Genomic DNA, 24062 nt, shown 5'->3' with positions numbered 1-24062 from the left:
TGTCCCTTTTGTAGGTTCTCCGAAGCCGGGAAGAAAAGTTTTGACTCATCCGCTAAGGTTAATTATTTTGGCTGCTTTTCTGTTCCTGCGTGGGCTGCAGGTGGCGCTGATAAGATAAGGGCTGTGGGAGCTTGGAGGGGAGAATTTTCAGCGCTTTTTTGCCGCGATGGCGAATCTGGTCCATCGACGGAGTGGATAGCTTGACGATCTACGGAGCACTTCCAGCGCAAAGGTTCTGAGAAGCTGCTTGTAATTTGCGCCTTTCAGCAGACTGTTGCATTGACTGCTCATCGGCAATCGTCGAACCTTCTTCCCCCGCACTAGTTATACTATCAGGATGATGAGATCTATCGCGTTCGTTTGGTGCGAAGACCGGTGCAAGTAGAGTCATCCAACAGTTCAATTACCAGAAATCAACTCAGAAATGGCAAGGAAGATTCAAGGGGTCTCTTGGTGCTAACTATCGCGAGAAAATCAGCCCGAAGATTGGGAGTACACAGGAGTAAGCAGCATTCTCAGGTCCCAGCAAATCCAAATCGCAGCAGCTACTCCATATCCTGCCCCAAAACGCCGCGCTCAAAACGGTAGAAATTGTGTCGCAGATCATAAACACAGCAAAAAGAAATCAGAGTTCTCGTCTGCACTCGTGTAGCGTCCGCGATTTTGACGGAAGCCCGTCTCCCTCGTAGGGACCAATGGGCTACATACCGGGATTCTCCTTCACGATTTGGCGAACCTTTTTCTCGTAGGCTGGCTTATCCTTCTTGAATAAGTTGTATGCTTCCGCTTGGGCTGGGGATTCGGGGTTCGGATCATCCAACAAGTCCTGAATGCCCAGCAGGATTTGTTTGACCGTGATTGCCGGCTTCCATGCATCTTCTTCGCTCAAGATCGAGAGGCACACGGTGCCAGACGGATAAACGTTGGGATGGAAAAGCGGTGGGACGAATTTACCTATTTTGGACGAGGACATTAGCCATGGTCACATCCCTTCCCCAGACCGGACGACGAAGCGCGGCTTGACGTACACTTGGGAGGTTTCGTAGGATATTCTAGAACTCAAAAAGCATCGATTCATCAGCCCAACAGCTCCAAACTTCCTATTATTATTGTTCTCATCTTCGAAAGGGATGAGCATACCGTCGGGGAAGATGACATCCAGCTTAAACAGCCCGCCTTCCCACATCGTCTTGGGTTTTCCAGGGATCCCGCACTCCCATCGCTTCAAGTCCAAAACACCCTGAGGGCTCCGATATGGCTTTGCATAGAACCCAAACGGATGGTCTCTGCGCCACTGTTTCCTAAGAGTCCAGGGCGCAATGCCGGTCGTTAGCAAGGTCTGGAAAACAGATAGGACGGTGCGGGCGGGGCAAACGGAGTTATCCGCCTATTTCTCCTCACCTCTCCTCCGAAAGACGATTTTGACAGAGAGTCGACATTGTATTGAATTGAGGATCGAGCTTGAGTGTATGTGAGGGTGACAGCACAAGATTGGATATTAGAGTGTAAAGGGTACTGAAGGGATAGAAATGATCGGTGATGTTATGGAGTTGTTGGAGATGATCGAAGGGAGTTTAAGAACAATCAACGGGCCATTTGTCAATCAACAACCATTCGGACACCCAAAATTGATGTACTCACAGCCTGACAGTTAAGACGGAAAAAGAAAAGAAAGAGAGAATGTTCCGCAGTTTTGTATGTCCTCTGGATCTTCAGACGAACACATTTTAACTTCAAACGTGCTGAATCCTAACAACTAGTGACGGCATCCAATTGGCTGTGTTGCCATTCTTCCCCAGATTCTTCCATCACAATACGGAACCCTGTACAGTTCTACTCCTCAGAATTTCGGCTTTAAACCCCCGGAAATGTTCCTTGGGAACGATTACTGTAGCATGGATAGGAGTCGGCGATAGGGAGTGTTTCAATAGTCCTACTTATAAAAAAGTGCGAGTAGAGGCTAGATGTTGGAAAGGAAAGGGTCGAAAGAGCTAACGACATGTTCATGACAACCTGGAGGTCCAATGCAAGGGAAGCTTTCTCATTTCAACTCCTTATTTAAAATATTCAACAGCTGCTTCGCTTTGAGGAGGGTTATCACTTTACTCAGAGTTGAGAATCTACCTAAATATACAAAATCTTAATACGGACGCACTCAAACTTCGCCTCTGATGGACTTCTCGCTGAGCCAGGGGTCTTCAAGGAGCTGCTTGGCCGTCTTCCTATCATCTGGGTCCCATTGGAGCATTTTTCTAGCAAAGTCGAGAAAAAGGAGTTTGTCCCGCCCGTCAAGAAAATTGACCGTGCTCTCCAAGGTTAAATCGCGAGGTATGAGATGATCATGCAGAAAGTTGCCTGCGACAGCTGGTGATTAGCAAAAATTGAAATATAGCGTCAAGACTCACACTGACCATCATTGTCGAAGAATGGGCCCCCGTACCATTCATAGGCTTTTGTGCAAAGCGTGCCACTCGGGTTTTTCAGCGCCGGGGCAAAATTCCATCTGCGCCCTTCCTTTTCTCGATCTAGTAATTTCTTTGGAGGTGGACCTAGCAGTGCAATCATTTCCGCAAGATGTGCGGCGGCACTGTAGCCATCACCGTTGCCCCGTATCCGAGAAAAGAGATCTCGGTTCTCAATCAAGTTCCACATCAACACACCAAGACTCCATATGTCGATAGGATATGCCCAACCAGCGCCAAGTATGACTTCTGGCGCCCGGTAGCCATCAGGCTGGGTGGGATGTCGATTCAGCTGTCCCACTGCTTGTTGAATCTGTGCTTGTCCGAAATCTGTAATCTTGGGAAGGATATAGAAAGACCTGAGAGAACCAAAGTTATTGTGGGACAAGTAAACGGCTCGACCATCCGTTGACTTGTACGGCATGGGATGTGATAGTTGTGCGTCGGCAAAGTCTTGGAGAACAGCTGGGTCCTCGAAATTCACCATAATATTATCTCCCTTGAGATCTATCAGGATTAGCAACTGTCCATGCCAGATGTAAAATGCATCCAAAACGGGAAGAAGCTTTACCTGTATGAACGACATTGCAATTGGAATGAAGATAGTCAAGGCCCTCCAGTATAAGTTTTATATAGCCTTTGAGAAGATTTAAAGACAATCGTCCCGCACGGCACCGCTGTTGAAAGAGCCAAATGGGCTCCCGAAGCGGCTCATAAACTAGGCACAGATGTGTCCCATGCGGGCCCTTTTCTTCAAAGCTGTCTAGGCACGTCCTAACGTAGTTGAACCCTTGGTGGTCGGGAAGTGCGTTGGCGATCCGCTGTTCAACGTTGCGCTCATGGAGGGCTGAATTCTTATCTTTAAAGTCACAGGTACCGATTTTCAAGGTAACAAAGCGCTCTGAACGCCATATCCTTTGCTCACGGGCGTTAGTAACGAGGGTCTAGAGAATCATGCTGAAACGCATTCACCTCTGAAGGTCTCGAGCAAGCCAGACCGTGGAGCAGGTGCCCCAGCCAACTTTAGCTATTGCTTCATATCGGTTATGAAAAATATAACCTGGCTTAGCGGGAAAAAAGGATGTTGGGTCATAGTAAGGCAGTCTTTCTTCTTCGATCGGTTCGTCCGCAGGCAGATTGGGGTCCGGGGCGTGTTTTGTATAGATAGGTTTCAAGCCGAAAAAGGACCAGAACAGCTGTTTCATCGCTGAGATCGGGCGCAAAGGCCGTTGAAGCGCCATTATGGCTTCTGATATACGAGAAACACGTCGTTGTTGAGACTGAATTAGACTGGCCCATGCTCTCGGCTCATCGTATACTTATTCTTGCACGTTAATATTTCAATCGCACCAGTTTCCAGACGTATAGACATTTGCTCGAGCTACATTCAGCTCCAGGTCGGACCCCAAACCACAGCCTCTGGTGCAACGTCGTGGTCGAGCTTTCCCTTTTGAGGCATCACGGCCGGCGCCAAGCACACCCTCCTTCAACGTCCGCCGCCAGATAGTGAACAGCGTCAAACAATCGAGGCATGCAATGCGGCACGGTAGCCATACTGACAGTGAGTGAGACCTTCCCTGACTACTGATGGTGGCGTCGTCCTCGCTTCGATCCAAGTCCAGTTATGATATTGAGAGCGATGCTGGTTTCAGGTAACTAGTTACTCCGTAATCCCGCCCCGACCCAGATTTTGATTTACATATAACTAACTAATTAGCAGACAACCTCCAACTCAACGAGTTATCAAAAAGGCATTGGCCCGAAAAACCGGCCGCCACGGGCCAGAAACATCAAAGTATTTAGAAAGATTGGCCGTTTGCTGTTCGACCTTAGGCCCAGGATGTAACACACCAGCTAGTGATGATTCCAGTCAGGCAACCTGCTTCGAAGGTATTATTATTCCCAATATGATATCAACATGCTAACATCCAATTTAGGGGCCGCCTTGCCTGGATAGTGGAACGAGTTATATCTCCCAGAGTATCGTTATTTCTTTACTTTTGAACGCTGCCAAAGCCTAGTAGTTCCTCTCCCAGCGCCGGGGAGGCATGGGGGCTATACCCGCTGAAAAAGATTAGCCTTGAACGCTGTGAGATATAAAGTCATTGGCATTATAACTTTATCGCCTGTCCCCAGCTTACTTCCGTTTCTTTTCATTGATTTCCTATCAGCTGGTGGCAACGCATCATTCGCTGGAATTATATTACCTATGCACAGTCAAGAGCATTTTATCATTGCCTAGAAGAATCTATACCATGCCAAGGGGACGATCAAGCCTTTCAGCAACTTCTCCATCCTCAAGTCCCGCTTCAACCCGGACCGAAATCAAAACAAGCTTTGCATGGCCTGGATACCCACCGCCCGCAGGCGGTGTCTCTGGAGATGCTCTTTACTCCTTTGAACCTTATCTTCTTCTGCTAGCTACCCTTCCGTTCATTACGCTACCGGTGTATGCGAGTCTGAAAAATGGGACGCCAGTGGAAGGGTACGGGCTGTTGCAACTGCAGCTGACGATGGAGATCGTAGGTTATGACCCCTGATTTTCGAATCTGTGGAGATAGGATGCTTACGGGACACCTAGGCGGTCGTGACCCTTTCCCATCACTTTCCTTGCCGTCATGGGCCGTTTGACAAGAATCGTCGCAATTTGGAACTCGGAACGTCGAATATCGCTGGGCCTTTTAGATCAGCTCCTGAGGAATCGGGGGCTTTGCAGGTTGTTTAACAGGCAGGGCCCTATTATATCGTTCAACAACTTGGCCATTGGGTTGTTTCTTCTCTGGGTATTGTCCCTGTTGAAAGACCAATTCAGCTTCCATTTGATAACAACTCTCCCGTCCTTCGTCGTTAGTTCAAGTAATGTTTTCACGTTTAATACCGAATTACCCTCTCCTTTCAGCTCGGTGAGACAGCCGCTTGCGTGGCTTGAGCCGCAATTGAATAGATTGTATATCTCTTCGTTGATGGCTCCGGCTAGCGTCAAGCATTCCCCTGTCGACCTATGGGGGAATATGAAAGTGCCCCTTATGTCACATTATACCTCTGGCCAGATTAATGGAACGGGCTGGTATAATTTTAAAGTCTCCAATGACAAGATACCATACTCCTCACTGATAGGGATACCAGCAGCAGAGATATCCCAGGAAGGGATTACGACGTTCAGCATGGAATCATCGTACTTCGACATTGACTGTTATAACTTGAGCCTCTCCTCATATATCTCACCCCAGGCAACTCTTACCACTGCTGCCAACGCGGACGGTCCAATGACTAGGGCAAAGCGTCTCCCCAAGCTCCTGAAAACACCAAAGAACACATTTTACGGCCACAATGACACCGAGTCTTCATTGGCCTTTGGCATCGACGGTTATGTTGACTGGGATTCTGGTTCTTTGGCAACGATCCGAGATTTAGGGATGTCCTCTTTCATCGGAAACGTCACCGGCAGTAAAAGGACGTTCTTTAAACAACAACAAAATTTTCTATTTGAATCTAAACTCCGCTCAGGTTTCTATCGGATAAAGAATCCCACAACCGTTGCGCATTGTAACATCAAAAAGATATACGTCGAATCTGCTGTACGATGTATTGGAAATCCTTCCCACAAGCCTCGATGCTCCATAACTGCGATGCGGGACAGTCGGCTCTCGCATCAACCCGCAGATATCACCCCTTTCCTGTTCCCAGCCGTATTTAAAGCTTTCTTTACTTCTCTCGCTCATAATAATGACGGTACTTACTCACTGACCGAAAAATACCTCAATGACACTGATACGCCGCTCCTGGTGCAGGACACTGGCATGGAATTATTCCGTCTCAGCAAGGAAACCTTTTCGCAAAGACTTACACAGTTAATCAACACCTACTATCTCGGCAGTCTATTTCCGAGCGCGATAGTAGGCGGGTTAGATGCCCAACTTCCAGTGTATACGTTGTCGATGTATACAAATGAGCCTATCACTCGTACCACGGCTGGATTGATCTCTACCCGAATGCAGGACTTGTATTGTACGAACGTCAAAGGGTTGGCTGTCTTTTTCATCATGGATGTGGCCATGTTTGCTGCCGCTGCAATCTCCTGCGTACTATCGTACTCGACCCCCACCCCTGATGCGCTGGGATACATTTCCAGTTTGACCTTGAACCCGTTACAGTCTCCCAATTCTATCAAAAGATCAATATCAGAGAAGCCAATAAAGTTAGGAAGGTGAAAATACCGCAAAGGCCAGAACATTGGATTGTTTGTGGACCGACTTTGCTGTTGAGAGCTGAGACCAAGCTATAAAGTAAAGGGCGCGTTGATCGAATTTGGAATTCACAGTTTTCACAGGCATGCTTTATATGTTCCTTTCTGGTAGAATAGCGACCCTGGTAAACTCATCACAGTACCAATTGTAACACTGCACTGGATAGGCAGAAAAAGTTACCGTCTTGTGCTTCCTGTGGACATTTTTATTCACTACTGTAGCATTAGGTAGCTAAATTCTTAATAGCAGTTTCAGGCCCATTCTCTAGGCTACCGTTGCGATATGACAAGCCAAATGCATGTCGGCCCGTTACTTGTATATTCCCTCTTCAAACTTCTCGACGTCAAAAAAACGTGCCGTAATCGTATTTCCATTGAATACACGGCCTTCGAGGGCATTCACAGCCTAAATTGATGGTCAGACAAGTTGAAATCAATGTTGCCCAGCGATGAAGCACTCACCCGCAAAGCAGATAGCTGGTTTGTAAACTTCACGAAAACGGGCACTTGGCCTTCGCTATTGCGATCGACAAATACCCTCTCCACACGACCATACTGCGCGAATCATTAGCGAAAAAGGTGCGGTAACAAGTAGTAATTTCCATACCTTTTCGCCACATTCCTCCCCGATTTCTTGAATTAGTCCACCGTCCTCTCCAGCTTCCAGCTCTGCATTCAGATCCATCCCATCCACCATCCCATGCAGCACTATAACCTCGCTCATCGCCCCAAACTTGCCCTCGTCTTGCTTCTTCTGTTTTCCGCCGATGATTTTCCCTCGTCCTGCGGGAGTGACGAAACCCCCACCCTCGGCATCAGGTCTTTTCTTTTGCTTTTCAACCTTGACCTGCAGCGGATTGATTATCCCGGTTCCGCTAGCGCCTAAACCCGATCCTTTCGTCCATCCGTACTTTGCTAGAAGACGTTCGGCAAATCCCTTTTGCCCTGGCCGGAGAGATCGGGGCGCGTCTTCTTCTGGTACTTCCTCTGTTTCCTTGGCAAAAGTGGCTTCCAGCTCCTCCTCAGTTGCAGGTATGTCTTCTGGAGCAGGGGGCAAAGTATAGCGAACAGGTGCACGCGAAATTGTTGCGGCGGAGTATACTTCTTTGGGCGTCGGCACAGAGGGTATGTCTTCAGGTGGAGGTGGTGGCGGGGGAAGGGAAGGAGGTTGCACTGGTGCCATACTTGGTTCCTGACCCGTATTCTGACTTAGCCGAAGGCGCCGCGCAAATGCATCTTCACCGGTTTGATCATCCGGGAGAGGCGCCGCAGGTGGTGGAGCAACTTCAGTGACTGGAGAATTGGGCGCAGATGGTTGGCGGGGTATGTCGTTGAGATTAGGTGGGGGCGCAAACTGTTTTGGCGGCGCAAATTGCTCTAATAGAGGCGTCAGCAAAACATTGATTACCCAGCCGAACAAATTGACGCGTGAAAGAGAAAGCCGAGACGAACTGTTCATAGGTCTCCTTCGATACTCGTCGTCGCTTTCGACCTCGCTACTCGTTCTCCTTGCCATCCGGTGAGCATATAAGCGATCTTTCCATTCTCTAACTTCCCTTATCTTCTCTTCGCTATGCCTATAGGCATCGTAGCTGTTTGGGCGGGAAGGATCATAGATATCGTCCCAATTGTAAACCACCTCCGCATCCCGGTTTTTCTTGCGCCTTTTTCGGCCGCCACGCTGTCGTTTCTCCCCATAGAATCCATTGATGTCATCGTCCTCCGCTGTTGCAGCCCAATCCGCAAGGGTAGTTTTGGCCGGAGGTCGGATTGTATCTGCTGCCGGGCCCGATGTCGTACTGTGGTTTGCTGGACTTGTCGCCGCAGAGACCACAGGAGGCTTGGGTATGGCGGGCTTCGCTTTGAGTTTTTGAGAGGGTAATTGAGGCCTCTTGGTGGGTTGAAATCGTAAAGAGGCTGTAATGTTGGATAGAAACGGAACAAACCCAAGGTAACAAGTGAGCAAACCAAATCCGCCAACAAAGTTTCACGTTGTGATTGAACGGGCGATGGGAGGGGTAGATAGTCTACCAGCACTTATCTGCTGCTTCTTTGAAGCTGCGTCATCTTCTTGAGAGCCACCATCGGCGGCCTGCTTGAACACCACCGGCGCGCGAGAGATGGTATTGGAGCCGGAGGAAGCATCGGAGGGATCAAGGAGGTTAGCGTAAAGAGATAGCCCGCTCTTGGGGCCAGTGGGCGGAGCAGCCATATTGGCAACAGCAACGAAAGAAAGACTCTGCTAACAGCGCATCGTGCGATATCACATCGTTCCTCGAATGGCCGCTTTTGGCGTTGAGGACTATCACGTGCCTGTTTGCAGTGTTTGCCCTCGCTCCCGACGTCATCCGGCTATTCCTCGCTTGGGGCCAATCTGCGGCACTTCTGCGACCGACGATGAATGCATGATGATGGAGGGAAATTGATATTGAACTCGCGTGTGACAGTCTTTGTTGTAAATATTTTCTCCCCTTTCTCTTGCACATATCTCTCCTTTCTTAGCCCTGCTTCTTTCTTTTTCTTTACTATTGACCCCAATTGTGAGCGTCCATTCCCACCATGTCTACTTTGGCAAACTCCTTTTCTCGCAAAGCCGAGAGCACTGCTATCATCATTCCGGGCAAGCCAGACCCATTAACCGTTAGCTATGAGCGGCTACATGCCGATATCGTCTCCTTCCAGGAAAAACTGGCCCGTTTGGGAATTACCCACAGTTCCGCGGTCTCCAGTGCACTCCCAAACTCGTACGAATTCGTCGTCTCCTTTCTGGCTACTTCATGGCAGAGAGCCATTGCAGCGCCTTTGAATCCGGCCTATAAGCAAGATGAATTCGAGTTCTATATCGATGATTTGAGCTCGGCGCTGGCGCTTGTTCCGAAAGGCTCGTATAGCCAGAATGGCCCTGCTGTCCGAGCTGCAAGGAAGTATAATGCTGCCATTGCGGAGTGCTATTGGAATGGCAGGGAGGTCGTTCTAGATGTAAAGGAGCGTGGAAAATTGGATGGAAAAGGGAATCAGAAGGTTCAAACGGCGCAACCGGATGATATTGCCCTGGTTTTACACACTAGCGGCACGACGGGTAGGCCAAAGGCTGTCAGTTGTACTGTGGCTCTTTGAGATGGCGATCTGTGCTGATTCCTTCTCTTTAGGTGCCTCTTACCCATAGAAATTTGACAAGGACAATGAGTGAGTGTATGAACAGTAGCTAGTTCCAACTCAAAGCTTACCGTCTCCTAGAAAATATTCAAGCCACCTACTCCTTGACCGAGAAGGATCGAACCCTTCTTGTAATGCCCCTTTTCCACGTCCATGGATTGTTAGCAGCTTTCCTTGCACCTCTTCTATCCGGCGGTTCCGCCGTTGTTCCGCTCAAATTCTCCGCCTCTGAATTCTGGCACGATTTCACTACCTACAAAGCAAACTGGTACACTGCCGTCCCAACGATTCACCAAATATTGTTGAAAAATCCCCTTCCGTCACCCCTCCCGGCGATCCGATTTATCCGGTCTTGCTCCTCTCCCCTTTCGCCAAAGACATTCCACGATCTCGAAAAAGCGCTCCAGGCGCCCGTGCTTGAGGCCTATGCAATGACGGAAGCAGCTCATCAAATGACAAGTAACCCACTTCCACCAGGCAAGCGTATTCCAGGCAGCGTGGGAATTGGCCAAGGCGTCGACGTCAGAATCCTCGACCTGGAAGGCAACGAAGTCGCACAAGGCTCAGAGGGGGAAATTTGTATCCGCGGTGAAAACGTCACTAAGGGATATCTCAACAACCCTTCTGCCAACAAGTCATCATTCACCAAAGACGGATTCTTCCGTACCGGCGATCAGGGAAAGAAAGACAAGGACGGATACGTTTACATCACTGGACGTATCAAGGAGCTCATCAACAAGGGTGGGGAGAAAATCAGCCCCATCGAGCTGGACAATGTTATCATGCAGAATCCCCACGTCGCGGAGGCAGTGTCCTTTGCGATACCTGATCAGATCTACGGGGAGGATATCGGTGTAGCCGTCGTGCTCAAAAAGAAGGGGAGTATCTCTGATAACGGACTAAAGGCAGAGATTTCGCCCAAGGTTGCAAAATTCAAGTTGCCCAAAAAGGTAGATGTCCTTCCGTCCAGATAAGTGGGAATCCCAAAGCTAAGATATCCGAAACCACATAGATTTGGATACTCCCGGAAATCCCCAAAACCGCCACAGGTCAGTTAGAAGAGAACCGGCATTGAAATTCACTATAACTAATACGGCTCTCAAAACATAGGCAAAATCCAACGCCGCAAGGTTGCTGAAGCAATGCTCAAGAAAGAAGCTCCTGCGCCAAAACTTTGAGTGTATTTCTGTTATTTGTGAGATGCCGAAGAATATTGATAGAATATTCCTTCCCGTGTAATGGGAAGCCAGCATTGACGTGTAAATTAGTAAGTGGCATTTATTTGTTCTTGGGCAGGATATTTAGAGTCCGCCATTGTTTGCGCACTTACAATGTAGTATGCAGTGATATTTACTTGCAGTTTGGCTGAAAAAGTCTAAAAACAATATCCTGTGGGCAATAAAACATTTTATGGAAAAGATCCTTTATTTAGAATCACATGTGAATATATGATACATTGACTATAATATAAGGAGTTTCATAGTATTTTGATCTTTGAAATACATCCCAAACACGTTCTGCTGGTTACAAAACCAAGCTGTGCTGTCTTATACCTTTTCATAGACGTTAAGGGCGCATCGGAACTAGATTCACACAGGAGTCATCAGCATGGACTTTCCTGCCATTTGACTCACATTCTTTCAATCGGAAATGAAATCATCCAGGGTTGCTCATCAAACCTACCGGGTAAGTTTGCATCTATCAAAAAGCAAAATCAGCATTGCAGTCACATGGCCAGAGAAAATGGGACAAGGGCATACATTATCCAAATCCCATATTCCAGCCGTAGCATAGATATCCTTGGACAGAGTCTCGCGGATCTCCTCCAGAGAGTCCGCCTGGACGATCAGCGCGCTTCCCTTCATAGGTGGCGCTTCACCTTCCTTTGGATGATGGTCGAGGACGGCACCTGAAAGAAAAGTTAGCCCGCGGCACAGTCGTCGATTTGGAAACAAAGTAGGCAGTCAGACCTCCGAGTTTCAAAAAGCCAGACTCGATGGCGGGCCCCAAATTGTCAATATGAGTCCTGCGGAGAGAAAGATGTCAACCACATCGGGAATAAGCAGCCAGACCAGAAAAGACTGAGATCTGGGATCTAGGGCGGATGCCAGGGTGGCTTGTAGGTAAATCCTACAAGAATTGCCAAAGGAATTCGAGTCCCTAGCACCTTGACAAACATGGATAATGGTGTTTATATGCCCATATTCACAATCAAACAAGAAAACACTTTTAACTTACTGCCTCACGCTCATCCTCTTGTCCAGCGTCACACCGGCCTTATCCGGCACAACCACAATCCACTCCGGCTTCTTCTGCGCCGCGTTGCTCGCCATGGTCCTCGACACCAGATTGGAATTGTTATAGTTGATGGCACTCAGGGGCAATTGCGATGGCCTGGTAGACTGGCGGAGCGTAGGGATGATGGGGAGCAATAAAGACCTGGACGATGGGCGCAAGACGTGACGCTGGGCTGAGCGGCAAGAACCGGCGAGGAGCGGCGAAAGGGACATGGTGGGGTCGAGTGGGAGATTGGGTCGCGCGAAGCGGGGGAGAAGGGCTGTGTGTGTCTGGATATATAATAAGACCGCAAGCAGGTGGGATAGCGTGTGTGTGGGCGCTGGGGAAGAGACCGGGGAGACTACGGTCGCTCTGTGGAGAGCGCAACTCGTATATTTATGGCCTTTCTTTTCGTCCCCGCAGCCTGCGCCCTACTGTTGACATGCTCTGTTTCTGGCCGGGGATCAAAGATTAAAAGCAAATGTTACTGAGCCGTGTCAATTTTCGAACGTTGTGCGGAGGTGACAAAATGCCTGGTACTATGAATTGCTTCTATCTATCAAAGCTTTTCTTTAATCTCTTGAAGAAAAGGAAGAAAATTCCATCGAGTCCACACCCATTGAAGGCCTGTCAAACTGATTCCTTCATACATCATTACGCCTCCCAACAGCGTACAGCATACGCAAAATGATAATTAAAGACCGGAAAACCTGCCCCGTGGTTCATCCTCACAGCAACGGGAAAAGGGGTTTAGAAACAAACAAGAGCGGAAAGCAATCTGTTTTCCGGGAGATTAATGGAAACGGAGTAACAATACACATTGAAAGCAAGGGGTCAAACTCCTGGAGTCCTAGACAATTCGAAGCAGATTCTTGGAAGTGAAGAAGAGCGAGCAGGAAAAAAAAGAACACTACATATCAATAAAGAGTCGAGGGGCAGCAGAATGGCCACCCTGCGGATCCCAAAATTGGGGGGAAGAAGACAGCAAGAAACAGACCTTGCATATGAATAAGTAACAAATGCTCCAAAAAAAAAGGTAAAGAACAGAATATAACATACAGAATACATCAGGGAGAACAATAAATAGAAACCCTGTCCCTTGATTCCCAAGCGCCATTGGAATTTTGAATAGAAAAGGCGGTGATGTAGAGGCACTCCTGAGCCAAACAAGAAGAGCCAGTTTTGAAGCGGGTCTAAGGAGAAGAAGAAAAACACCCCGAATGGGACCAAAAACGGCCCGAGAACTCCGTGATGCGATGTTTAGTGGATAAAGTCAGTGCGGGTTCGGGCTTGCAGAGCTTGGGGGGTCATTAATAGCATCGTTTGTTTCATTTCTTTTCGGTAACAACGCAGTGTTGCTGGGACGTGTGTAGTGGAGCCGCTCTATTAGGTCGAGCGAACGAGTCTTTGCAACGAAGCGCTTGCACTGAACGCAAGATCAAATCAATAGGCCTTGCGGCCGCCGAGATTGCCACCTTTCTCTTCAGTGTCAATGTGCCAGACGACGTAATTGGGAAGTCCCACGACTTGATAACCTGCTCGTTTCGCCATTTTCGCAAAGCCCTCTGTTTCGGCCTGGTTTTCAAATGCATAGCAGGGGAAGTTGATACCTAACAGAGTCAGCCAAGACGCATTCAGCACGAGAATTGAATCAATAACCAACCTGCTCTGTGAACATCCGCCTTGACGATAATGTTAACGCCGCCAATGCCATCCAGCTCAACTTCTTCATCTTTATTCTTTCTCCAGTCACCCATTGAGACAAGGTATGTCCGTCCAGTATCAAATTCTTTGTAGCCCTCCACGAGAATGGTGTCCTTGTCAAGTGTGGAAGCCAGCTTTCTCGCCTTGTCGGATTCAATCCATGAGTTGTAATCAACTAGACATCCATTAGTTTTGACACGCAAAAAAGAAGCGCCATACATCGAGGAATGACGTACATCTACCTTCGATATCCCGCCCATGCTCATCATATCGGTGGAACCAGATATCTGCAAACTATGTTAGACGTTTTTTGGACATCTGTCGCAAACGGTACATACTTGGAACGAGAATGTCCTTGTCATGAGCCACGAAATCCTCAATGATCTTCTTCGGGCTGTCCACGATATCGACATCACGCCAATACACCCAAGAATGCTCCGGCTTAAGAGCAGCAGAGAGAAGGAAATTTCGAGCTTTCCCCATCGCTTTCCGTCTGGGTGCTTGGGCTTCATAGCCGTGCTTTTCCTCAATTTCCATCTTCATTGTGACCCCGAAGTTCTTCTGGACAATCATTGCGCTTCGGAACGGAATCTTTCCTCCCATCCTTTGAACCCGATCCAGTTCAGCTGACAAGACTGCCAAAGTGTCATCTTTGGAATCGCCGACGAGGAAGGCTAGATCGATAAGTTCGTGAGGATAGGTCAATTCAGAGATGAGATCAAAATATTTGCCTAGGTACTGCGAGGCATCTCGAAGAGGAGTGAGAATGAGGATCCGTTCCTTGTTTTGAAGAGCTTTGGGAGTCGAATGAACAGTGTTAAGATCAACTGTTTGAATAGTGCTTGAGTTGACCTCGTAGGGTTCATGGTGGTTGAACAACACAGGCGTCTGCATATGGGCATGCCAGTCAACCATTTCGTTGGCAGTCATTCTATGTGGAGGTTTCGACGGTCCGAAACAATAGAAGCTATCGATTACCGCAATAGGTCAGCATGTATTATTCAATTCCGGCGACAATGGCTCGCCTTCCATACCTCTGCATCTCCGACGCCGAATGACTGATACCTCTCCACAGCAACATTACCAATCCCAGAAGCGCGGCGGTGAGTATAAATCGGGGCTTTGACAGAAGGCTCAATACCGCCCTCCATGGGGGAAGCTTGGCCTGTGTGGACTTCCACGTCATCCCGCCCTTTGGAAGTAACATTGTATCGATTGTAACGAAAAGATCAGCTCAAAAGTCTTCTGCCGGACAAATCGGATCGTCCCCCTGGATGTAGCTCTAGACACAAAATCCTTATTTCACTTCGTTCTTTAATTTCTTTCGGGAATTCGTTGAGGGAAAAGAGAAGGACGTCAGGGATGAGGGAGCCCGTTAATCTATCCGTTTCGACCAAAAAAGGCGCCAGATGCTCCCCTCAGCACGTTATCGTGACGAAAAGAAGAAAGCTATCTTTTCTCCCTTTCTCTCAGGCGCAATTCGTTTGACGGGGGGGAGAAATCAGAGATTCGTCTATGGCGTTGCGGTTGGTAGGGGCTATGCTGAAGCTCCTGCGTCTGGGTGAGATTGTTATCGAAATCGCCCCCAGCCCAGCGGCGGAACCAATTCGATGGAAAAGAGCAAAACGAATGACAAGACAGTGGACTGAAATGGGGGTGTTGTTCGGGGGTTCCCTTTGACCACGGATCGAGACGGGCGCTGGGAGGTTGTTGCTTGTGTGGATGATGTCGAGAAATTTTGGGCGAGTCAGCACCTATCAATTGGCCAGACCTGTTCAGGAGAAGAGCTCGTCACGTGGCAGCTGCCAAGTCTAGACTGCACCCCAAGAAATGCGCTGCACGACAGACGCATTAAGCAGGTGGATTTGCAGATATTCAACTGTCTGTGCCCTTGAAGCAAAGAGATTTGATAGAGTACGTGCAGTATTTTTACGATGAAGGATACTTGATACTGAAACTGAAAACCCCATTGAACCCGAGTAGAAGATCTATGTGGGAAAAGAGTGGAAAGACAAGTAGCTAGCGAGTTGAACTTCAATTTACGGAAACAGCTAAAGCAGATTGAGTATCGTAACACCTGCGCCTCCCTGCGTCGATTGCAAATACTTGGAATGTGGACTCGAATAGTGCAACACAGTGGAGGACAGTGTGTCAAAAAAAAATGCTCGATTATTACCATCAATGAATACCGAATACACGTGCAGAACACATTTGGGAACCTTTTAAAAAATGAAACAACTCGACGGAATGTTACAGTAGCAAGAAACAAGCGAGGAAATTCATCACGTCAAGGTTCTCACAGCGCCGCGCGGATAACGGCTCCAATAAGAGCCAGGATTGTCATGCCGCTTGGGGGAACATAGCCAGAGAGGGCCGCACCAGAGGACCTGCTTGGGTTGGAGCCAGTGGAGGTAGGGTTGCGGGTTTGAGGATCATCCACATCACCGAGACAGGTGAATGTTCCGCGGACGTTTGGCTTCACGTTTTCCTTGATGGGATCGCAGTTGAGTTTGCCAGAGCTTTGCATGTTGAATTGACCACGGACTTCTTTCAATTCTGGAAGTTCGACCCTACAAGATCAAAGAGTTCAGTTTTTTCCTTTGTGCTTCATTGGATAGTAAAAGATTGGGGCAACGTACTCAGAGAAGTTACCAGTAAAGTCCAAAGCACCAGTGATGGTCTTCAATTTGGGAACCTCAGTAACCGACTTGAGGTTGGTGTTGTTGGCAATCTGGAAGGCACCTCGCACGGTTTCCAATTGGGGAAAGGAGATGTTAGCCAACATCGAGTTATCGTTGATGACGAGGTCGCCGGTAGTAGTCAAGTTGGGAGCGGCAAAGTCTTCAAAGTAGTTGGAGTAAAATCCGATCAGGCCGGTGGTTTTCTTGAGAGAGGGGAGAGAAACGTCGCTGGCATTGCGGAAAGTCATGTTCAAAGCATTCTCGAGATTGGGGAACTTGATCTTGAGGTCCCTGTGGTTGGCAGAGAAGCTCACAAAACCAGTGGCATTGGTGATCTTGTTGACGTTAACCTCAGTAAGGTGAGGGTTGTTGCTAACGTCGAAGTCTCCAACAGTCTCCAAATCGATACCATTGAGGTTGACGAGATCGGTATTGGTAATGCGAACGCTGCCAGCTTTGGTAACTCCTTTGGTGAAGCTAAGTTGCTGGAGTCGCGGAAGGGCTTCGAAGTTGATGCTGTCAACTTCAGTGAGGGCATCGAACTTGAGGGTAGCCAAGGTGGTGAGGCCACTGAGCATGAACGCATCTTCGATTTTAGCCAGCTTTGCAGCACTGAGCTCAGTCATGTTCACGGCACCCTTGCAGGTAAGCTTTCCGGTGATGCGTTCGACGCCATCGATCGAGATTGTTCCGGAAACTCTGGACGAGATTTCAAGGTCACCATCGATAGTCTTGCAAGAAGCAAGGCCATCGGCGTCGCCCTGATTCTGAATGGTTTGGCCGTCGCAGTCAGCAGCAGCAGCCATGCCAGCGATGGCCAGGGCTGGGAGGAGGAATTTCATGATAGCCATTTGCAGTCAAGGTATTCTAATGGGACTATGAGGAGAGACGACGGGTCAGTTTCAATAGCAATCGGTATATGCAAGTTCAGAATCAGAGTCGAGGGGTTGCAGGTGTTACTAATGGCAATTGTTGTTTGGAAATTGTTTGTGTACAGGGCGAAACAGGTGGAATGTTTTGTACCACCCCACGGGAAAAAAACAAATTGATTGACAGAGGACTGGGTAACAGAAAGGGAAAGGATTGACTGAATGAATGGTGCGGCAAGTTTTGGGGGAGTATCGACATACAGGAGTTGGCGGTTCTATTAAAAGGCGATACCTGCAAGAAAGCGTTGGTAAGCGGCGAAAGAGAAGAGATTCGGGCAGAGAGTGTTTGGACGAAGCGAAGATGGATGTTGAGCGACGCGTTGAAAAGCGCTTTGGGGGAGAGAGAGAGAGAGGGAGCTTGGTGCGGTTGTTGTGTGTCTTGAGTCAGTGGTGCGAGGGTTGGTTTACCTGTGAAATGAAGGAGCAACGAGTGACGTGGAAGCCACAGCAAAATATTAAGAAGGAGTAATACAGCTGGTTGGACGACCCAAGGAAGACAGCCAAAAGAGCGAACGAGCCAGGCTTCCTCTCCGATCGAGTTCGATGACAGCAAAGCGAGAGAATGAGAAGCGAAAGTGAGGAATTGCTGGGAGAAAAAGAGTGAAGATAACCCAATCCAGAGCGGAGAATAGGAGAAAGATGGATTAATTACAGGCACAGGCCAAGTTTGCGGCGATACATACAGGGGTCCCGCCCATCCATTACGCCGGCGACGCCCAAAACTTGGAAACTTGCAGCGAAAATCAGGGCGAGCCTGTGTTTCTCAGTGGTCCAGCTTGTCTCATCCAAGCGGGCTCAGACAGCCAACGACGGCCAGTTTTGGTGGATCAGGCACCGGCGCGAACTTTGTGCCGGGCTTGCGGGGCGTTTATTGGCTGCATTCTCAGCGACAGATAAATCCAGTTTTTCCATTGGCTGATTTCATACATACGATCCTGTATTGTCGGCAGTAAGGACTAAAGCGGTTAGCGGGTGATCACATGTGTTTTCCCAGCAGCCACCATTACATAATCAATCTGTCATCAACTCTGGAATCCTTCCAACTCTGCCCGTACTCCATACAGACTCCAGAGTCATGTTTCAACAACTAATCTGACAAAGGGCCTTTGTGTCATGGGATAGCAATTTGCTTCTTCTACGGGACCCGTGGCTTTAACCATTCTTTAACCTGAGGCCCGATCTTGGACCGGGGTCCAACTGCAGCGACAACAGTGAATATCGCAGTCCTTCACTTATCCGCTTATCTACGCATGATAAATAGCTTTATCCGCGCATACTGTGAATATATCAAGTTGACTAGGGGTCAGTTAGCCAATCCTTTCACCGTCATTCCAATTTCAATGAAATATAACTCACCTCAGCGATGGCGATGAGATCAACCAGCCATTCAATGCTGTGAATACCTTGATTCAGTCTCTGTACTCTTGAATCCATTTTAATCAGGAATATACTTATCAAATCAAAACATTTTCATAGCTCCCCAACATATTGGGCTAGGAGCTCGGTGAGAATCACGAGGGCCGTCTACTCCCTGGGCCTGGTTCTTCCAGCAAATGACTAGCAATATACAATTAAGATACTTTACCAGTGCGAGGATACATTTTTAACATGTATCTGACCTCAAAGGAACGACTATACTACGCTCAGAGGAGCAAATCCGAGCTCTTGCTAGATGTCGGCGCGCGTTTGAATATGGACAGCTACTCGGCCCCCTGACATACAACTCCTTCACTATATCTCAGACTCTGAGTCTAAGGCCATGCGTAGCGCCTATCTTTTCTGCCGACCAGGATAGAAAATTCATCGCGGATTTAACGAAATTCATGGGAGTTTAATTGAGGTTAGGATTTCTTCATCCCACAGCGGGGAGCAAGCATGTTCACAATGAGTTGAGAGTTGAAGCCAGTCTTGCGGCTCCGCCAGCTAGCAATGCTTGTTTCATTATACGGACAGCATCTAATTCTTATGATCCCCTGTCTCGTTGGCTCCTATCGGAGTCAAGACGGGAATATTAGTCACTGTCTTGTCCAAATAATATGTAACCCGGTCTGTCTACTATTGTCGAGTTCTAGGCTACCATTGCTACTCCCAAAAGTCCGGAAATCTTGATGTAGTGCGCACCACAACTACTACCTAAAAGAGGGGCTAATAGAGGCGCAGCTTCCATATAATCGGGACGAACCCCCGCGAAACTGAGACCTTGAGGCCTGACTTTCCGCTGATCTCGTTGCAGTAAGCTGCTATACCCGTCAGTCGTTTTCCCTGTGTTTCTACATTCTGGCTGACAGCATTCCAACACTATGCCGGTCACTATCCGCCCGTCTAGCCAACCGCTTGCAAAGCATATCACCGACCGGTTGAATACTCCCCACGATGTGCTTAAGACCCTTTTCAGTGGCACCCGCATGAAGGAATGCGATGAAATTCTACAGAGCTCCTTTGCTGTGTCCAGTTCTTCTAGGGGAGCCATCTCAACTAACCTCACGCATACCCATGTCCATGGGGTTGAGTTGAACAATGCCCTCGTGGGCGCCGCTGTACGCGCATACAACAATCACCACCATCTTATTATACGACCAGATGACGTCTGGATCTCGATCCTCACACAGTTCAACCTATATGTAAACGCTAATGCGGAAGAACTCCGATCGAAATTTGTCGCCCATGAAGGGAAAAAAGAATTGATTGTCAACGCCGTAGGCACTCGTTACACGATCGATTTCGGGGACATGGCCCAACAAATGACGCAGCTTATGGAACAACACATTGTTGATTCGGACCTGCGCAGTTGGATCATGGCCGACTTTACAACGACGACGGCCGTGGACAAGGTTGTTTTTGCTATCACGATGATGTCCACATTACAGAAGTACTTTGACTATGGATTTTGCTTAACCTGCAACCTACCCGCTATTACCCTGCTGGGAGAGAAAAGCGACTGGGAATGCTTGCTTACCAAGATCGACAAACTCCTGGATTACAGCAAGCAAACAAGGGATTGGCACGCATTGCTGAAGCCAGTCCTAAAGAGATTCGTGGAGACATTTGAACAGCCCGAGTCGAAGTCCACGGCGACATTCTGGAATCGAATCGTCCATTATGTTGACGGCGGGAGTGGGTCCCCCTACATCTGCGGGTGGATTACTGCATTTTGTGCATTTAATAACGACGGGAAGCCTTTGTTTGGCGGCCCAGTGGACCCTGACCGTATCCTAGTACTTGACGGCGTGCAATACCCTTGTGTAGATACCGACGACATCCCCTCCAGTTACTGTTCAGTGCCTGTGAAACTTATCGACAATAATAAAGAATTCAGCACTGTCATGGTTGCTGGCGCGCTGGCCACCAAAACCATGGACAGCAAAGATGTTTCACCGGACCTTGATGGGACACAGGACTCAATCCAGCCAATTTCCGGATGGATCATGTATGCGAAGCCTCCTGCGAACAAGAAATAAAGCCACGGTCGAGAAGGCAACCCGGCTCGCTGGGAAAATCAAATCATCACAGACAATCATGCATAATGGTGCTGTTTTGGACACCTGCTGGAACCAAGTGAACCAATTTGATATATTTCTTACTCCCTTGAAATACTTGCACTATGGGACATGGCTTTGATGTTATTCTTAATTAGCAATTAGTGTTCATTTGGAATATGAAATCGTCCACTCGCTCTTCTCATTGTCTTCAAAGGTCTACCTAACCATATTGCTATATTTTATCCATCAGCAAAGAGGGAGGGAAGATTCCAAGCCTCAAGTTCCTTCATTTGAATGCGGCGAATTCTCTTCAATTCTCTTCAGAAGTTATGTCAAGAGATGGTGGATTGCCAAGAGGCTGAGGAATGGAATGGTGAAGCTAAAACATAGAAGCCTCCATACCATACTGGCATAGTTACACCTCTCTTCAGATTTAAGACACAGGATGATGTTAGCAGCAATACTCAGGTTTCGACTACTGCCCTATTTCCGTCAATCTCATACAGTGCGTACGACAGTTCTTATATTTGAATGATCGCCTACTCACCTAGACTTTTTGCCAACAAGTTCCAAAATATAGATACTGCGCTTTACTAGCATTTGTCGTGAATTCCGGCCCCCGGACATCAGGATACCACCTTCATCGAGCCTTGATTTCGTATATGTGCCCGAGGATGGAGTAGAAGACTTGGAAGGCTATTGTCCAGGAGGGTATCATCCAACACATATCTATGATGAGTTTTGCAGAGGCAGATATCAGATTATTCACAAACTAGGCTACGGCTCCTATTCCACTGTTTGGCTCGCTCATGATCGTGAAAAGAACCGTCATGTTTCGTTGAAAATCATCACTGCCAAGGCCTCAAAGAACAATTCCGAGTCTGAGATTCTGCGGCATCTCCAGAGTAGAGATGTCTGTCATTCGGGCCGTGAATATGTCATCTCCTTGCTAGATGAGTTTTCGTTTGATGGGCCTAATGGGCATCACACATGCCTGGTGACTGATGCCGCTGGATGCAGTATTGCGAAATTGAAAGAGAATAGTCCGGACTTCATGTTTCCTTTAACTAGTGCACAAGCCATTGCTGCTAGAGTTGTTATGGGTCTTGCCTATTTGCATTCCAAAGGAATCGCTCACGGAGGTGTGCTATTTTGTCTACTGATTAATGACTTTTTTGCTGACAAGTTACTACCTTAGATCTGCACTGTGGCAATATTCTTCTTCAGACCGTCGACTTTAATGCTTTAAGCACAGAACAGATACATGACCGATTTGGAATACCATTTAAGATGCCTATTACTCGTACGGATAGGCCCCTACCGGGCCAGAAGCCCCTATCTACGCCGTTGTACCGATGAGTCTGATGATCCCAAGTGATAAGGTCGTGGACTGCAAAATCAAGATTATTGATTTTGGCACTGCGTTCTTTTTTGATAAACCGCCAAAGGAACTATATACACCGAATATTCTTCTTCCTCCCGAGGGATTGTTCCATGAAACCATTACATCGGCCGCTGACTTATGGACCCTTGGCTGCATTCTCTATGAGATCCTGGGTGAACGACCTCTCTTCGAGACAGTATTCGGAGATCCGGACGATGTGATTGTGGAAATGGTAAGCACTTTTGGGAAATTACCCGAACGATGGTGGCGAGGCTGGGAAAATAAGCCAAAATTCTTTGATGAATACCGGAATTGGAATTCAGGCATTCAGGCATTCAGACACCTGGATTTAGGCCATTTACCCAGCGACTTTGGGATATGGGGAGAGGAGAAGCACCAGCAACATGTCAGTTTGGTGAAAAAGAGAGAGATAGTCTGAAGAGTCTACTCTTGGCTATGTTAGTTTATGAGCCTAGTCGCCGTATATCGGCGGGGGACGCGATGAACCATAACTACATGGTCGATTGGCACTTCCCGCACTGCAGAGTAATTGAAGTCTCTCAAATGCGAAGAATCAGGTCCAACAAGGGTGGGCCTTGGGGATGACTTGAAGTTTCTCTATTGTTAATTGGCTAGGATGTCTCCGGTTTCGACTAGGCAAGCTGTATCAGTGATATTGATAACTTTTTTTATATTTCAGACATGACATATTCTTATAATCTGCAAAATTCCATTCCCCATCGGACCACACATGTTTTTATGCCTAGTTTGTGTCACCGTTCTCAAGCCATAATCTGCAAGTTTGGGAGATAGTTTATCTATTTCTACCTTGGCTACACATATGTGGTCTGATGCTCAAATCCAGGGAGGGTTTCCTCCCCCTTCAGCTCATTCTTCCTCTTATTATTTCAATGCAATTAGATACATCATAGCAACTGCTTAATACAATTGCATTCTGTCTATCACTGGTGCAGAAAAGTCTTGCTCCCCTCTTGGCAATGCAAGCGTCATGTTACCTTTTGGGGACTTCCCCTATTCCACTAAATGATTCCTAATTGGCTTCCTTGACAGAGATGCCAATTCATATCAAAAGCAGGGACACAAAGTGAAAAATCAGCAAATTCCCTCAATCCATGGCGTGATTCGTCGAGCTGCAAGGATTTGGCATGTGTTTGGGACAGTCAGACCGTGGTGTCCTTGGCCAGCTACGCTGTTCCAGCCGCGGCTCGCGCCAGTCTTGATATATTCGGCGTAGAAAGTCGGAAACGGTCTCGTAATCTCTTGGTTTGTGGAGCAGGCTTGCATTTTGGCAGACGCAGCAGCGGCTGGGTTCTTTGCATAACTACTCCGTAGTTAAATAAAAAAAGGCATGAATAGAAGCTCTACTTCATCCAGCTTCACATAGGGAAAGAATAAAGAAGAAAAGAGAAGAGAAAATAAGACAAATCTGCCCTGCTAGCTAGAAACATCTGAATGCTTCTATGCGGGGTGTATCTTATCCCGGAATAGCTCGTTTTTTTTTTTTTATTTGAACCGCCCGAGACGATGCTCCGTTGTACTCCGTACGGAAGAGCGAGAACTTGCCATTGCTTTGAATGATGGGCGAGCAAGTGGGATGGTCAAACAACGAGGAAGATGGGATAAGTTAATAATAACTGACTAGCCAGCAGCTAGTATCATGGGAAAGCTGCGAATACGAAACAAGCGCCCTCGCCCATCGCTTGACGGGGATCTCCAGCTAGCA

At 47.9% G+C, this 24062-nt stretch overlaps 9 protein-coding genes across 9 annotated transcripts; 3 read left to right on the top strand and 6 right to left on the bottom strand.

Annotated features, from left to right (window-relative positions):
- Positions 1 to 208: 208 nt before the first annotated feature.
- On the bottom strand, positions 209 to 1439 carry UREG_05560 (ubiquitin-conjugating enzyme E2-18 kDa; the record flags this gene model as incomplete). Its single annotated transcript, XM_002584825.1, has 5 exons — positions 209 to 309; positions 709 to 954; positions 1029 to 1052; positions 1141 to 1301; positions 1402 to 1439. 5 exons carry the CDS (start codon positions 1437 to 1439, stop codon positions 209 to 211), a joined length of 570 nt encoding a protein of 189 aa, XP_002584871.1.
- A 716-nt stretch (positions 1440 to 2155) lies between these two features.
- UREG_05559 (uncharacterized protein) lies at positions 2156 to 3703 on the bottom strand (the record flags this gene model as incomplete). The annotated part of the gene is made up of 4 exons (XM_002584824.1): positions 2156 to 2355; positions 2406 to 2969; positions 3133 to 3377; positions 3435 to 3703. 4 exons carry the CDS (start codon positions 3701 to 3703, stop codon positions 2156 to 2158), a joined length of 1278 nt encoding a protein of 425 aa, XP_002584870.1.
- A 1014-nt stretch (positions 3704 to 4717) lies between these two features.
- On the top strand, positions 4718 to 6673 carry UREG_05558 (uncharacterized protein; the record flags this gene model as incomplete). The annotated part of the gene is made up of 2 exons (XM_002584823.1): positions 4718 to 4947; positions 5362 to 6673. The coding sequence occupies 2 exons, from the start codon at positions 4718 to 4720 to the stop codon at positions 6671 to 6673; spliced, it is 1542 nt and encodes a 513-aa protein (XP_002584869.1).
- Positions 6674 to 7018: 345 nt separating this feature from the next.
- UREG_05557 (uncharacterized protein) lies at positions 7019 to 8920 on the bottom strand (the record flags this gene model as incomplete). The annotated part of the gene is made up of 4 exons (XM_002584822.1): positions 7019 to 7114; positions 7171 to 7263; positions 7316 to 8625; positions 8740 to 8920. The coding sequence occupies 4 exons, from the start codon at positions 8918 to 8920 to the stop codon at positions 7019 to 7021; spliced, it is 1680 nt and encodes a 559-aa protein (XP_002584868.1).
- A 347-nt stretch (positions 8921 to 9267) lies between these two features.
- UREG_05556 (uncharacterized protein) lies at positions 9268 to 11042 on the top strand (the record flags this gene model as incomplete). The annotated part of the gene is made up of 5 exons (XM_002584821.1): positions 9268 to 9801; positions 9858 to 9894; positions 9946 to 10814; positions 10877 to 10913; positions 10975 to 11042. The coding sequence occupies 5 exons, from the start codon at positions 9268 to 9270 to the stop codon at positions 11040 to 11042; spliced, it is 1545 nt and encodes a 514-aa protein (XP_002584867.1).
- Positions 11043 to 11411: 369 nt separating this feature from the next.
- Positions 11412 to 12374, bottom strand: UREG_05555 (uncharacterized protein; the record flags this gene model as incomplete). Its single annotated transcript, XM_002584820.1, has 4 exons — positions 11412 to 11447; positions 11625 to 11773; positions 11835 to 11890; positions 12103 to 12374. 4 exons carry the CDS (start codon positions 12372 to 12374, stop codon positions 11412 to 11414), a joined length of 513 nt encoding a protein of 170 aa, XP_002584866.1.
- A 1210-nt stretch (positions 12375 to 13584) lies between these two features.
- Positions 13585 to 15052, bottom strand: UREG_05554 (uncharacterized protein; the record flags this gene model as incomplete). The annotated part of the gene is made up of 5 exons (XM_002584819.1): positions 13585 to 13751; positions 13805 to 14020; positions 14082 to 14132; positions 14184 to 14812; positions 14880 to 15052. The coding sequence occupies 5 exons, from the start codon at positions 15050 to 15052 to the stop codon at positions 13585 to 13587; spliced, it is 1236 nt and encodes a 411-aa protein (XP_002584865.1).
- Positions 15053 to 16141: 1089 nt separating this feature from the next.
- Positions 16142 to 17377, bottom strand: UREG_05553 (uncharacterized protein; the record flags this gene model as incomplete). Its single annotated transcript, XM_002584818.1, has 2 exons — positions 16142 to 16415; positions 16485 to 17377. The coding sequence occupies 2 exons, from the start codon at positions 17375 to 17377 to the stop codon at positions 16142 to 16144; spliced, it is 1167 nt and encodes a 388-aa protein (XP_002584864.1).
- A 2378-nt stretch (positions 17378 to 19755) lies between these two features.
- On the top strand, positions 19756 to 22823 carry UREG_05552 (uncharacterized protein; the record flags this gene model as incomplete). The annotated part of the gene is made up of 5 exons (XM_002584817.1): positions 19756 to 20882; positions 21532 to 21953; positions 22006 to 22076; positions 22248 to 22724; positions 22782 to 22823. 5 exons carry the CDS (start codon positions 19756 to 19758, stop codon positions 22821 to 22823), a joined length of 2139 nt encoding a protein of 712 aa, XP_002584863.1.
- Between the last annotated feature and the right edge of the window lie 1239 nt (positions 22824 to 24062).

The sequence above is a fragment of the Uncinocarpus reesii genome, genomic scaffold (assembly GCF_000003515.1).
Source record: "Uncinocarpus reesii 1704 scaffold_3 genomic scaffold, whole genome shotgun sequence".
Lineage (NCBI taxonomy): Eukaryota > Fungi > Ascomycota > Eurotiomycetes > Onygenales > Onygenaceae > Uncinocarpus > Uncinocarpus reesii.
The sequence above is the reverse complement of the archived record's forward strand: the minus strand, read 5'-3'. Positions and strand labels throughout refer to the sequence as shown.